This window comes from Phallusia mammillata, chromosome 2 (assembly GCF_965637545.1).
Source record: "Phallusia mammillata chromosome 2, kaPhaMamm4.hap1.1, whole genome shotgun sequence".
Lineage (NCBI taxonomy): Eukaryota > Metazoa > Chordata > Ascidiacea > Phlebobranchia > Ascidiidae > Phallusia > Phallusia mammillata.
The window spans coordinates 10,223,520-10,237,400 of record NC_137253.1 but is presented as its reverse complement, the minus strand read 5'-3'; the positions used below and the strand labels follow the sequence as shown (position 1 = coordinate 10,237,400).

The following is a 13,881-nucleotide window of genomic DNA, read 5'->3' as shown; positions in this document are numbered from 1 at the left end:
CGTCAGCACCATGATGTATACTTTATTTTTACCGGTAGATAAAGATCCATGGAAAAGCTTTTGCGTGAAGTCGCAACAACCCAAAATTCAAATTGTGGTGGGCCATACGCAACACAATTTCATACAACAGTTGCGGTCCACTTAAAATGCCGTCGCGGGCCTTACTTTGGACACCCTTGAGATAGCCTATGCTCTGCCAACTCAGCAAATATTAATGTCCATTGACAGCAAGTGTACTTTTTAGGTGTAATAAGCAGTTTGACACAAAGGACAACGTACGATGGACTGTTGTTTTTTCCTGTAGATTGAATCCCTAAAGTAGACCAAGCATAAACCAGACAAAGAAAGTTAAGCACAGCAAAGCTCCGTACGATTCTGCGCACACACGCACAATGGATAGTAACCGGCTAACCGGCACCTAGGTATGCCCAAAACACCACGTTTTTTTATTTTCTAATGACATAATGATGTGTCCCAGTCGTATTTTCGTATAATCTTTTTGCTTTTTAACGTGAAAACGAAAATTTAACAACAAATTTTTAAGACAAAATTATTATCGAAACGTAAAAGCGATGTATGAAACGTTTAGGTAAGTACATTTTGACAGTTACTAGTGCCCAACTATCTTAACTGGTAAATTGTTACGTAAAAGCTAAATATACCTCCCAAAAGGCCTGTGTAGCAATGTGTATTTTATATTTTTGTGTGTTTTCCATTTTAGCGCCACATCAGACACGAAGTTTCGTTGCAAGTTAGCTAAGTTGCCCCAAGTTAGCTATCTTGCAAAATTTTAGTTATGTTTAAAACGGCCTAAGGGCGCCGTTGTCGAAGTTGCGACAACTTAATTTATTCGACAACGGCGCCCCATATACTTTGGAGTCGCCAATATGCACCATTACTGAACCTCATAAAACTTAAGAACGAATACCAGCGCCAATTGTTTTTTACTACAAGAATTTCGTAATACGTTTTTATTCACGGTATTTATTGATTACTGGAAAGAAGTACTCACCAAACGTTTGTGTTGTTTACATACTTTCGTTTCGGATTTCTATAACATCTTGAAATTAATCATGCATGACTACATTCGTTGATGCGAAACAACAGCGGGTGTTACGATTTGCTAATAGACGGTTGCTTCGTTACATTTACATTACAACAATTAACATTAATTTTAATAAACTACTGTGAAAATACAGATGTTTGAATGGAATGGATGACTTGTTTAAATCGAAAGGTACATTTTGACACTGTTTCGTTTGAAATAGACGCCCCATATTATAAACATGTTAGCAAAAATTGTAATTTTTTTAGTACAAAACAATATGTTCCTAGTGTTTTATTTCCCAGAAAACTAACTCCTGCCGGTCAGATTTTCAGTTTTATTTGGTGTACATGATAAATTTAACTCACTGGCATTTTGGTGTCTCAACGTTAGAAATTCTTGGTATTATTACGTAAAGATTAAACTAGTTTTTGTTTTCTTTCATATTTAAAAGTAGTAAATCGTTTGTACCATTTTCATTAAGAAACCGCGGAATGATTTATTCAAATGCCGATCAATAGTATACTATGTGCAATTCGGACGTTTAAAACATCGTGTTTTGTACAGAAATGTACATACGAAAACAAGTGGCAAAGCAAATAGTTTGCAACAATATTAATAATACAAACAAATTTGCAATTTTTCAAAAATTAATTTGGTCATTAATTTTTACACTGTTTTTAGATGCAGAAATATCTAAGCTGCTCACTGAGAATAGAGATCTTTCTGATGAACTCAGACAGTGCCAAGCAGACAAGGAGTTTGTGTGGTCGCTATGGAAACGGTTGCAAGTTTCATCCCCTGATCTTACACAGGTACAAAAAGCCATCTTAATCGGTCTGTGAAAACATCTTGAGACATTTTAAAAGCGTACATAAAACATTATTTTTCGAAGATAATTCATTGCAATGCATTGAAAACTGCTGGATTAATGTTGTTAGTTTGAAAGGTTATGTGTTTTCACGATTTGTTTGTAGTACATAAGCAGATAAATGCTCCCAGTACAGTATCCTCATTTATATACTAAGTGGACACAAAATTGCTAAAAAACACTAAATGAATATAGACAGTGCACAAACAGACAAATACTTGTTGTTTTAGGAACCACTAATCATTTGTTACAAGTTCATGACCTCTTAATGTGTTTACATGGTCATGTGATCAAATGCAGAATTGGTGTTTATTATACATTGAGAAAGTTGTGGTAATTCTAATTAAAAAAGGCTACAGTTTTGGCAATATTTTTGTGCTTGTTACCATGTCAGCATGCACAGTAGTAGAGTAACACACTCATACATTGTCTATCAGATCAATAATAACAACAAGAATGCTTATATATATCTTTGAAAAAAGAAGGACTTGCTCAATTGTGCTTAAAGGCACAGGCATTACTACTAACCAATGTTCCACTTCCTAAAAAAAATCTATTGGTAAGTTACTCTTATTGACAATGTGTTTTTTCAGGCTATAAGTCTGGTGCTGCAAAGGGAAAAAGAGAAAGCTGAAACCAAGGATAGGAAAGTTCTGGAAATACTACAGAGCAAAGATGAACAAATTAAAGACCTTCAAGAAACTGCAAGATGCCTGAAAGCAGATTATGACAAAGTCTTAGAACTGTAAGTCTAAGTAAAAGTGTAATGCTTATCCATTGTGGCATTAAAAGTAAAACTATAGTGCTATTCAGTAATATGATTTAAGTAGTGGCCTATATTATGATGTTAGGACAGGCATGCATAAAATTGATTATCATTATGAGAAGTATGTTATCAGGCTTTTGTGTTTGAAGGTGTGTAAGTTTGGATGAATACTTAAAAAAGTATAACCCCAAGTACGCAAAGGAAACACAAAAAAACATACACAAGCAACATATTTTGCAGACAACAGGAATTGTATCATATAGAGACAATGATTATATAATTTATTGCAAATCAAATTGTAATCAACCTTCATAGTGCTTAAATATCAACTAAGTTCTGTACTGACTTAGTCAACGCAATTGAGAGAAAAAATTTCTGGTGTACAAAACCTGAAACAAAGCACTTTTAGCTTGATTGTTCTTATGTATTGTGATGTCACAATGGAGGTAAGTTAGGTAACAATCACAAAAAAGTTAATTTTCCTGACCCAAAGGTTTGATAAACAGTTTGCACTTGTATGCAGGATTGTAAAAATGGTTAAAAAACTTACAAAAATTGTATTGTTGGTTAATGTTACTAAGAATGTTTGCCTCCACGGACCCCCTAAAACCATCTTACGAACCCCTTGGGGGTACGCAAACCCCAGGTTGGGAACCACTGGTATAGGTGTTTGTTATGCTCTTGAGCTTAAATCTGTTAATATATTTGTTTAATATTCATCTTGTGTTTTATCCCCAACAGTAAGGTAGCAGCAGAGGGCGAAAGAAACAAACTAGCAGCCGTTTGTCAACAATCAGAAAAGGAAAACAACCAACTGAAAGAAAATGTTGCCAAGTCAGATGTATACAAAGATGTGCAACTTACACAGTATGTTATCTTTTTTAGCTTCGGTTCTATTCAATTGTATTTGTTACTTTAATTAGTCATTCAAATTTAAGCTGTTAACTGTAAATTAGTGTCACAAAAATATATATTAGACTGTTTTCGGATAACAGTTTTTTAGCCAAAATTTCACAAAAAACATTGTATTTAACTATATTAGCATTTTATACTTTATTATAACATTTATTTATTACCATACACTTACTATTTTGAAAATCACAATTGTGTCTCACAGAGTAAAGGAGGCATTAAATGATGCTGAAAAACAGAAGTCACAATTACATGAGCAGGTATATATATGTTTGTTTGTTTTTAACTGTGGATTATGTCAATTGCTGTAATACAGTAAGCACTTAAATTATAATTGATTTGCTTGTAAATTTATATATTTGCCTTATTAAAACAGAATTACAAACAGACAATTAATAAACATAGTCTTTTTAACAAGTGTATAATAGTTGACATAGAATCACTATTGAAGAAAACACTTAATTCTACACCACCATGAACAGCTCTATATAACCAGACTGACACACTGACTGATTAACTGCAAGGCCATGCATGTGGCCACTTGCCACATGGACAAAATCAGTCATGCATGAAACTCAGTCAGCCATAAATAAGATGACAACAATTAAATTTATTTAGGGACAAATTAAAATTTTCAAAATTTCAATTTCATAAATTAAGATTTTTACATATTTGGAATATTTTGTAAACAATATGCGTTAATTAGTATTAAAGTCTTAAAAGACTTAAATTAAACCATTACAATCCTTGTCTTTAATTGTTTATCATTCAAAGTCCTGAAATGCAGCCTACATACACAAATTTGTCGCTTTCTGTTTACCAGTGATATCACCTGACACAAACCACTATTACTTAAAACAATGTTGTTTCCACATGGCATACATTAGTCATTTCCACGTGGAAATAACAATTAAATTGGAACGCATTGCTAAAAAAGTTGCCGACCCCTGGTCTAGCACAACGGCCTTGTGTTCACAGGGTTGTTGGCGTTTTTCTGAGCAAGAGACTTGAGCGGCATTGCTGTAATCCAATCAACTCTAATGGGTTGAACTTAATTAAAGTCAAGTTCCTAAACAAAAAAGTCAAATAAAAAATAATCCTAATGACTTCCAATAAAACAGGCAGCTCCTAGCGGACTCATTGTGACCATACTGCATTAACAGGTTGTCATAAGCAAAAACACTACAACACAGTGACTAATGTCAATGTGAGACTTGCCATATTCACATGTACTAATAACTTGCCCTTCATTTTTGTACTGTTAATTATCTTGCTGTTTAGGTTACCAGTTTATTGAGGGAACTTCAACAAACAAAGGATAAAAAGCAAGGTTTCGATTCAGAGCATGCTAAACTTTTGGAAACAATTCATAATTATGAAAATGAAATGAAGGACAGAGATCGGGTGCTTTCTAGGCTCACTGAAGAGGTCAGTTTGGATTTATACATTTATGTTTTACCACTAAGAGGAGAACTTAAAGGGTTGCATAAAAAAATGCATTTTGTAAAAAATATTTTTTTATTTCCATTTGTGCAAAATTTACAAATTTTGTCTGTTCCATGCTACAAAACATGTGAATAAAATATTTTTGGCTAGGCATCATAAAAATATACAAAAAAATAATAATGAATTTCAAAACTTGACCCAGTATTTATTGCTCTTACATAGACTATATTTCATTGCAATAACATTTAATAAGTGTGACTGAGCTTAGATTAATGTTTATTTCTATGTTTACATGTTTGGCCAGTTGTCATGTAAAACTAGATGTGTTGAAATCAATCGACTAAAAAGGGGCCCTCACGCTTTTTTTCCAAGCTTAAACAAAAGATACATTATGTTTACAGTAAATAGTCCCAACCTATTCATATGAAAAGGATCTAAGCTCTAAAGCTTGTTTATGCTTTTTTTCCTTTTCAATTCAAACAGTTTGGCAATGTTGATTTTCAAATCCTTCTGGTTTGATTTAGTACACTAAGACATGTCAGGAAGCTTCTGCCTTAACCAGAAATAGGGAGATTCTATAGTGGAGTGCTAATACTTGAGCTGGCGGTTTTCTTTGCAAAGCCTCCTGCCATTGTTTGCTTTGCTCTCTGGATTAAAAAGACAACAGCAGGATTTTTTAGAGTGCCTTTTCCCTGTGTCAGTCTTCCAAGAAAAAGTTTTTTTTTTCAATTTGTTTAATTCAACTGTAGTTACTTTTCTGAAGTGTACATTGACTTCTGGCAGTTAGGGTTTGAAAACAGCGTCTGGAATTTAATTAAGGATTTACAAAATACAAATAACACAAAAGTTTTGTTTTTCATTTTGTTCATTTCAACTGTAGTTACTTTTCTGAAGTGTACATTGTTAGGGTTTAAAGACAGCAACTAGCGTTTAATAATGGATTTTTAAACTACAAATACCCCAAAAGTTAAAAAAGATAGTTAAGTTTATTTTTATAGCTGATGCAATATTTTTTTGTTAGAAATTGCAACTTTCCAATGAGATTGAAGAATTTAAAGCTGAACGTGAAAAACTTAAACAAGTGAAAGAAAGCCGTAAGAAACAGGAAAGCAAAGTAAAGGAGCTAAAAGAATCATATGAACAACTGAAAAACCATTGTCACCAACAGAAACAACTAATTCTTCAGGTATTTTTGATACTGTTAAATTATTTTTGATCTTGGTTATAATGATTAAATTTTAATGCAGTACATATAAATATGTAGGATGTGAATTTAGTGCGCCATGCGAGATTTACAAGTATGTCATGAAATATTCACCATATTTTTAAGTACAAATACCTTCTTTTGTTTTAGAACGTAACAAAATATAAAAAAACATTTACTAGCTCATTTTTTTATTATTTGTCATAAAAAAGAAACTCACTCCCAACAATAAGGTTACTTTATAAGTATTTTTAGAACTTTTGTGTTGTTGGCCTTTAAAGTGTGCCACGAAACCAATTACTTTGTAATCTTTAAAAATTTGAGAACCACTGACCGTAGACCAAGAAATAGATGAAATACAATAAACTGTCTCTTTAATAACAAAGTAACTTACTAACAATAAAATGCAATCAAGTTGCTTCATCTAAGTAGGTGCAATCATTTGTGTTATAGTTGGTTCTAGATATCTGCAATTAAATCCTGCTACATGTAAATTATTTTTTTGTAAGATCTGATTTTCATAGTTGTTTTAAAGCGAGAATTGCAAAAATAATAAAATATACATTTAAATAAACTGGACATGTTACCAAATTACTAATAAACTACTAATACATTTAGTTGCAAGAACTTCATAACAGCACACAGAAGGTTTTGAAGGAGCAACAGGAAGCTCATAAAAATGGCACTTACTCTTTACAGTCTATGTATGATGACATAACCAGGTAATGTCAACTTATAACAAGTGTTTTGTCCACAACTTAGCCTTCATAAGGCCCTCCACATAAAGCTTATGTGTAGTAGATATTAGGTTTTGTTGTATTTTTTGTTAACTTTGAACTTCAAATCTTGCAAATGTATACTTTATGGTACAAATCAAATTTTTTGCATATTTTGGTGTTAAAATAATGTGGCACTAGCTTTTGCTTTGTTTTATTAATAATTGCAGTCTTTAAGAAAAAAATTTAGAATATTAAAGTTTTTTTGAACAGAGACTATGCAAATCTGAAAGAAGCCCATGCAAAATTGCAAACTGAATATACAGATTTAAAACAACGTGTACAAGTTCAAGAAAACGTAATCCAGTCCACCGAAAAGGAATTGAAAAAGTCAATTGAGATGGTTTCCAGGAGGGATAGGGTTTGTCCTTAGATTTTCCTAAAGTCACGTTTATTTTATTTTTTTTACTATAATTTTATTTTTTTTATTATATTTTTTACTTTTTTTTTACTAATTTTACTACTATCATCGGATTATATACACTATACTACTAAAATAATAAAAAAACATTAGTTGGCTGTTAAATGCTTTTGCATGTGAGCTACAACTGGTTTCTAGCGTTAACTTAAAATGTTGGTTTTTAAGTTAAACAACCTTGCAATGTTTTTTGCACAGTTATGTGAGTGCTGAATTATATTTGTTGTGCCAACTTTTTGAATTGGGCCGAAAATAGATGAATTGTCATCTTGTTTCAGAAATATGATTATGATGACTTGCAAGATCACATCACCTCACAACAGCAAGAAATTGATCAACTGCGAAAAAGGTTAAGAGACAATGCACACAGGTAATGTTGTTTTTGGAAATATAAAATATCATGTCCAACTCCACAGTGTTTCAAAACCATTGTAAAAGTAAAACTTAAAACAGACCCATAAACCAGACAACTAAACTACTTAAATGTGAGACCGAAAATGTGTCTTCTTTGGTAATATTCAGTAAATAAGACCTAACTGGTACTACAGGACCTCTAGTAAATCTTAGTCATGCTGCTGGTTAAACATGAGTTGTAATACAAACTAAAATCTAAGGTACAGAATTCACAGTTTCAAAAATTCTGACAAAAAACATAGAAGCCAATATATATATTTTTTCAAATAACGTTTCGACAATCCTTATGTTCTTCTATGATGAAAAGTAAAACCCAAGCAGTAAGTAAAACCAGTAACAGCAGTTAAAAATGTGAAAAGACAGGTAAACATGTGCAGATAAACAGAAATCTCTAAAAGAGTAGGGATTTTGGCAATTTAAAAACTGTGGTTATTACATTAAAACTTTAAGGTTTACTAAATAATTTACTAGATTTCAATAGTGTTTAACAACCACATTACCTGTGGTTCAGGTCAAACTGTGGTTGTGTCTGCATTTATAAATTATTTACAACACATTTAGACGATCGAATTCACCATATGAAGCTGAACAGACGTTCTCGCCCATTATTGAGAGGGGTGTGCAACATAACGTAAGTTGCTAAGTTTCGTTTGGGAATGCAACTGTTCATATTGGCACCATGGTAATATGTGATGCTGTGTTTGTATTCTGTAGAGATATAAATCTCCACTGTCTGTTTTGCTAAATAATGCTTTGTATTTGCAAAGCAATTTTACAAATAAAAATCCTAGAGCAGTGGTTATCTTGAAAGGAAGGAATTTTAAAACTTGGGCGGCGGAATTTACTGTAAATAGACACTTTAGCTCTGGGAATATGACCTATAAAATACCCAATTTCAAATATTTGAATGGTTTAACATCTACTATGTAGTATATTAGGAAGAAATGAAAATGTTTTAAATTGTTAAGGGTGGAATTTGTCGAAAAAGATTCGGAACGACTGCCTTAATGCAAATCACCCTCAAAAATGAATTACAACAATAATAGTAATAATATAATTTGTGTAAAAACTAATACAAAACACATTGGTGTTATGTTACTACAAGAGGTTTGTCTGTAATTTAGGTTCCACGATCCCGTTCGTATTCCCCACATCGTCATACGAAAGAGCTCACCACTATGCAAAAAAGGTTGAAAGCTACTGAAACCCGTCTAGAAGAAACTAAACGACTCCTTGAATTCAAGGTAAATAAAACAACTCAAAAAAATCTTGATGTTACGTCACTGTCAATCTGTTAAATTCCTCAACAACTTGTGTTGAGAATTTATTTCGCTTGGTGAATAAACACATATCACATGTGATTATGGCAGCTCATTTATTCCTACAATACAAAAAGTTTAAACTTCAAACAGCTATTTGGCACAGTGATAAAAACAATTACCCACAGTTTGGGAACCACTCCTGCAAACCAAAGCTTTTTAACTTTTTTTGTTCCACTAAAAAGATTTGAAGACAAATTTGCTTCTAAATTTACAAGATAGTAAAACCACGCACCTCAAGAAGCGCACTCGAATTGATCCCGAATTAAGAAATTGTAGGCATAAACAATAATTTTCAAATCGCAGCAAGCAATATTAGCGCTTTTTTATGTCAGAATCTATTGCCTTCCTAACTATATTTAGACCAAAATCTAGCAATACGACCATTACCTAACGTGGGTAATATGTAAAGTGCCGACAGTGCGCTGTGTTTCAAACTATATGGCCTTATTACCTGCGCAACTGGTGACAAGACATAGGCCGTGTTGACCAGTGCAACCATCTAACGACACTTCAAGTTTGTTGGCAGTAACAGGATGAAAAACCACGCATTGCCAATTCTGTTCGATGTCACTACCGAGCATAAACTAAGGAGGAAACTAGTTTACAATTGATTGGCTTGACGCTTTTTATATGTTTTTTTACGTCTTATGATTTAAGCCTAAATTAGTTGGGGTTTTTTGTTGTAGCGTGACGAGGTTCGAGAAATTCAACAAGCCCATAACAGAAGGTTAGAAAGACTCAGAAATCTTCAGAGCGATTATAAGTAAGTAGATGCACTTGTTCGTGTCTGTTTACGTGTTTTGAAAAAGTAAAGTAAAACTTAGCACGTAGTACTCGAGCCTTGACCATTGGTTGTTTTTGTCAATCATTGATTCTTGTTTAGATCTCTAAAGAGCGGCAGTGCACAGGATTTGTCACCGCGAAAGAAGAGAAATCGTCCTGTGAAATCAGACCGACGAGATTTGCGACAGGAAAATTCGGACACTGTGTGGAATGATCTCGCCTACTATAAGCGAGAAAACAAGATGTTAGCACAAGAAAGGTCAGTTGCTACAAATTCGAATTAGTTTTTTTTTTTCATGCTCCATATGGTAAAACAACATTGATTTTTGCATCGTAGGTAGGTTTTTTTAAACAGAGGTCGGTGTAAGCCCCTAGCTGTGATTACGAAGTACCAACTCAGGGGAGACGAAATAGGCTGTTAGCACAAAGAGTGTTTTGGTCCATTTGTAAAAAAAGTGAAGTGTGGTTTAGTATTTATTGAATAACACACAACAAACACCACTGAATTCAAAAAAGGCCGTTAATCCTGCTTCATTTTTTTTTCTTTTACGTTTAATTGTTTTTATTATTTATTTATTCTACTCGCATTTAGTGTTATTTACCTTGATGAATACCTGTATAGGACGTCGAAACGCTGTTACAAAAATACAATTAGCTCTATAAAGTTGATATAATGCCTGGTAGGGATGTGCCAAAACTGCAAATGTACTGTTTGGTCGAGCACCGAGCATCTCACTTTAATGCTCGGTGCATTATGACGTCACAAAAAATCCCCTTTCTACGTTTTAGCTCTACAAGGCCTCTTACGTCACCGGCGGTGTTTTATTAAGCTGTACATGCCCATAAAGTACGCGTTTTCCACCATCTCGTGCATTTGAAAAATCATTCGTTTTTGTTTAAAGACACCCTTTAGAACACTAGTTACATATGTTAGAAGTGCATGAATATGCAAATTTAACGCTCGGGTCAGTTTGTGCAACTGCTCGGCCGAGCACCGAGCATTAAAAACTGCGATGCTCGGTACCGAGTACTCGGGTTCTGGCTCGGCTCGGCGCATCCCTAATGCCTGGCAGCTTCAGCTTATATATATGTAGGTAATTTATTAGTGTACTGCTGCTTAAAAAGGGGAGAAACTGCTTTCTGCAACGCGGCTAGCGCACACAATAGACTACGTTGGTTTCAAAAATCTACAGAATTTTCGTGTCGTTGAGCACTGCCAAAGGTGCGCCCTCCAAAATTGAAAAGTTTGAGGAACACTGACCTAACAGCATGCCTGTTTAATTCAGAATGTCACTAGAAGAGGAATTGGACAATCTTCGTGTTCAGGTTACCATGGACCGCGCTACCATACAGGATTTAAATATGTGTCTGCGGAACGAAAAACAGGAGCTGGCAGCAAAGTTACGATCCTCTGCCAGAGCTGAAGGTCAGTGTTTTCTGAATACTTATTGTCTGGTCAAAATGTAGACGAATCCGGTTAATTGCATAATCTCTATGCTAAGCTTGTTTATGCAACTATCCCGATTATGCGATTAACTGGACAATTTGTCGGTGTTTTCTGATTACTGCGTGTCTGGTCCATATGTTTAATGCAGGCGAATCCGGTTAATCGCATAACCAATTTGCCAAGCTTATATATGCAATTTGCTGAATTGTTCGGTTAACCAGCCATTTTTTCTAACAAATGGTAATACCTGAGATTTACAATTCCTATGCATTCAAACGGTTTGTGCGATTAACTTTTGTCTGTAACTTCAAGAATCTCATCAGCTTCCAAAAAATGACCTTATTACATCTTTACGTAAAGCATTATTATGATGGTGATTTTGAGTTAAGCTATAAACTTGAATAGGTGCTTTTAAACAAGGAGTCGACCTAGTAAGCATTTTGTAAAATGTGTTATAATAACAAAAACCAAAATTTTCGAACACCTCATAAAAACCACACATCTCACTGGCGCGTAATAATTTCTTGTAAATGGAGAAGTTTAAATTTTGATTTTCTGTGTATGCTGTTTGTTGGTAAAATCAGTAAGGAAAGCAAACCCTTTTGCCTGTGTGAATATACGAAGTGTCAGTAAATTTGATAATACAGCGAACATTTATATTACACAGAACGCCGCAGCAGCACACCAAAAAAAACTAAATCCCCTTCACCGAAACCGACCCATCGTGCTGTAAAAAATCTCGAACGTCGGTTGGAAAATGCTGGGGAAGACAACAGACTGCTTAAGAAAGACCGGGACCGACTACTGGAAGATAACAGGTGAAAGATAACAAGCTATTGAAACTTTTTAGTTGGAACCAAAACAATCTTAGACCATGTTATGTGTTAAGAGCAGTGGTTTTTGACCTATGTGAAACTGCCGCAAAAGGATGTAGTAAAACTCGCTTAATCCGGAGCCGTTTGGACCAAACAATTTGTCCGGATTAACCGATGTCCATTAGTTCAAGCCTTACCACATTACAAATCGTTTGTAGCTCAAGTTTTGTCCGAATTAAGCTTTATGTAAATTACCAGGATAAACCGAAGTTTACTGTATTTTTCAAAGTGAGTTATTCCAAAAGGAGTTGTTTGGCATTTTTCACAAAATCTTAGTTTGGTTTTGTGTCGTCTTAGTTGGTAACTTTAGTAGTAAAATTCTCAAATCCCACCTACTAACAATACCCTGAACAATTGCAGAAGCCTTAAAGGCGAAATAAAGTCGCTCAAACGCGATTTGACCGAGGTCCGACACTCTGGCACCACCATGCGACAGGAAAACTCAGAGCTAAGGATAAAACTCCAGTCGTTAGATGGCGACAGAGGGCAAATGGAAAGAGAAGTATCGGCACTGAGGGCTGAAAATCAAGGATTGCGTACTGAAAACGCTGGAGTTCGATCAGAGAATACTTCTTTAAGGTAAAAAAACGAATTCAGAACCACTGGTTTAAACTCTTGTTGATAATCTAATAAGCTGAACTTTGCAATGCAAAAATATTTTCCCTCTTTAGGTCTGAAAACAGCGATCTGCGTTCTGACGTCACTGACTTGAAACGTGAATTGTCGAATCTACAAGGCGAGTTACGTCACATCGACCGATCTGTGTCGTCAGCTGAGAAGAGAAATGGAAAACCCAGTTCGACTCACCAGCGCACGAAAAGCGACACAGCTAAGCAAGTATGTTAAACTAATTGTGTCCATTATAGTAGTATTTACTTCTTCGCTGTAATAATGGTCAACCATCTGAAAGACAACATGTGAACTGCTGATTTTTGTGAATCAAACGCACATCTTTTAAGACTATAATCAGGAATATCTCAATTTTAAATGAATAAAAATTGAATGAATAAACCGTCTACTTTTGTTACGTTATACATACGTGATGTCATCACAATTATGGGTCCCCTTCCCTGAAGGGGACACATATTGATTTTACTCAAATTGTTTGTGTTTTTTTTCTTTTTTTTTTTCTTCCTTTTTTTTCTTCCCAAAGTTTGTCCGACTCGTTTTTCCATCAAATGTTTCATGGAATTGGATGAAATTTACACATATGGTAGATATAGTTATGTAGATGTGCATCTCACTTTGTTTTTGTTGATAACCCCAGTATTTACCCCGCTATCCCCCTAAAATGGGTATTTTTCCGCCCAATGACGTCAGAAACATTAACGGTTGTTGCTTAAAACACCTCTAGTGGTCGAAATTTTAAACAATGGCGGATTGGGCTGAAATTTTGCAGTAGTATTGATTGAGTCATTGTGGTTTTTATATATTTTTTAGTTTGTGTGTCGAACCCAATTAGTTCACCTACTGCCCCCCTAAAATGGGTCGGTTTTTTAAAACGTTAAATAGGACATACTTCAAACAATATCTGGGGAAAACTCATTTTATAGTTTGTATTCTACATAGTATTATTATTTAAGCCCAGTGCCGATCACTGTG

General features: G+C 34.3%; 1 protein-coding gene across 1 annotated transcript in view; it reads left to right on the top strand.

Annotated features, from left to right (window-relative positions):
- Positions 1–1,099: 1,099 nt before the first annotated feature.
- Positions 1,100–13,881, top strand: part of LOC145215532 (centlein-like) — a 21,710-nt gene continuing 8,928 nt past the window's right edge. The window contains exons 1-18 of the mRNA XM_080084231.1: positions 1,100–1,237; positions 1,730–1,860; positions 2,510–2,661; positions 3,424–3,549; positions 3,800–3,854; positions 4,876–5,022; positions 6,062–6,226; positions 6,863–6,966; positions 7,234–7,381; positions 7,717–7,808; positions 8,414–8,483; positions 8,977–9,096; positions 9,861–9,937; positions 10,058–10,216; positions 11,244–11,383; positions 12,072–12,222; positions 12,640–12,858; positions 12,951–13,116. Coding sequence (XP_079940357.1) covers positions 1,213–1,237; positions 1,730–1,860; positions 2,510–2,661; positions 3,424–3,549; positions 3,800–3,854; positions 4,876–5,022; positions 6,062–6,226; positions 6,863–6,966; positions 7,234–7,381; positions 7,717–7,808; positions 8,414–8,483; positions 8,977–9,096; positions 9,861–9,937; positions 10,058–10,216; positions 11,244–11,383; positions 12,072–12,222; positions 12,640–12,858; positions 12,951–13,116 — 2,247 coding nt within the window. The 5' untranslated portion in view covers positions 1,100–1,212. The remainder of the gene's footprint in view (positions 1,238–1,729; positions 1,861–2,509; positions 2,662–3,423; positions 3,550–3,799; positions 3,855–4,875; positions 5,023–6,061; positions 6,227–6,862; positions 6,967–7,233; positions 7,382–7,716; positions 7,809–8,413; positions 8,484–8,976; positions 9,097–9,860; positions 9,938–10,057; positions 10,217–11,243; positions 11,384–12,071; positions 12,223–12,639; positions 12,859–12,950; positions 13,117–13,881) is intronic.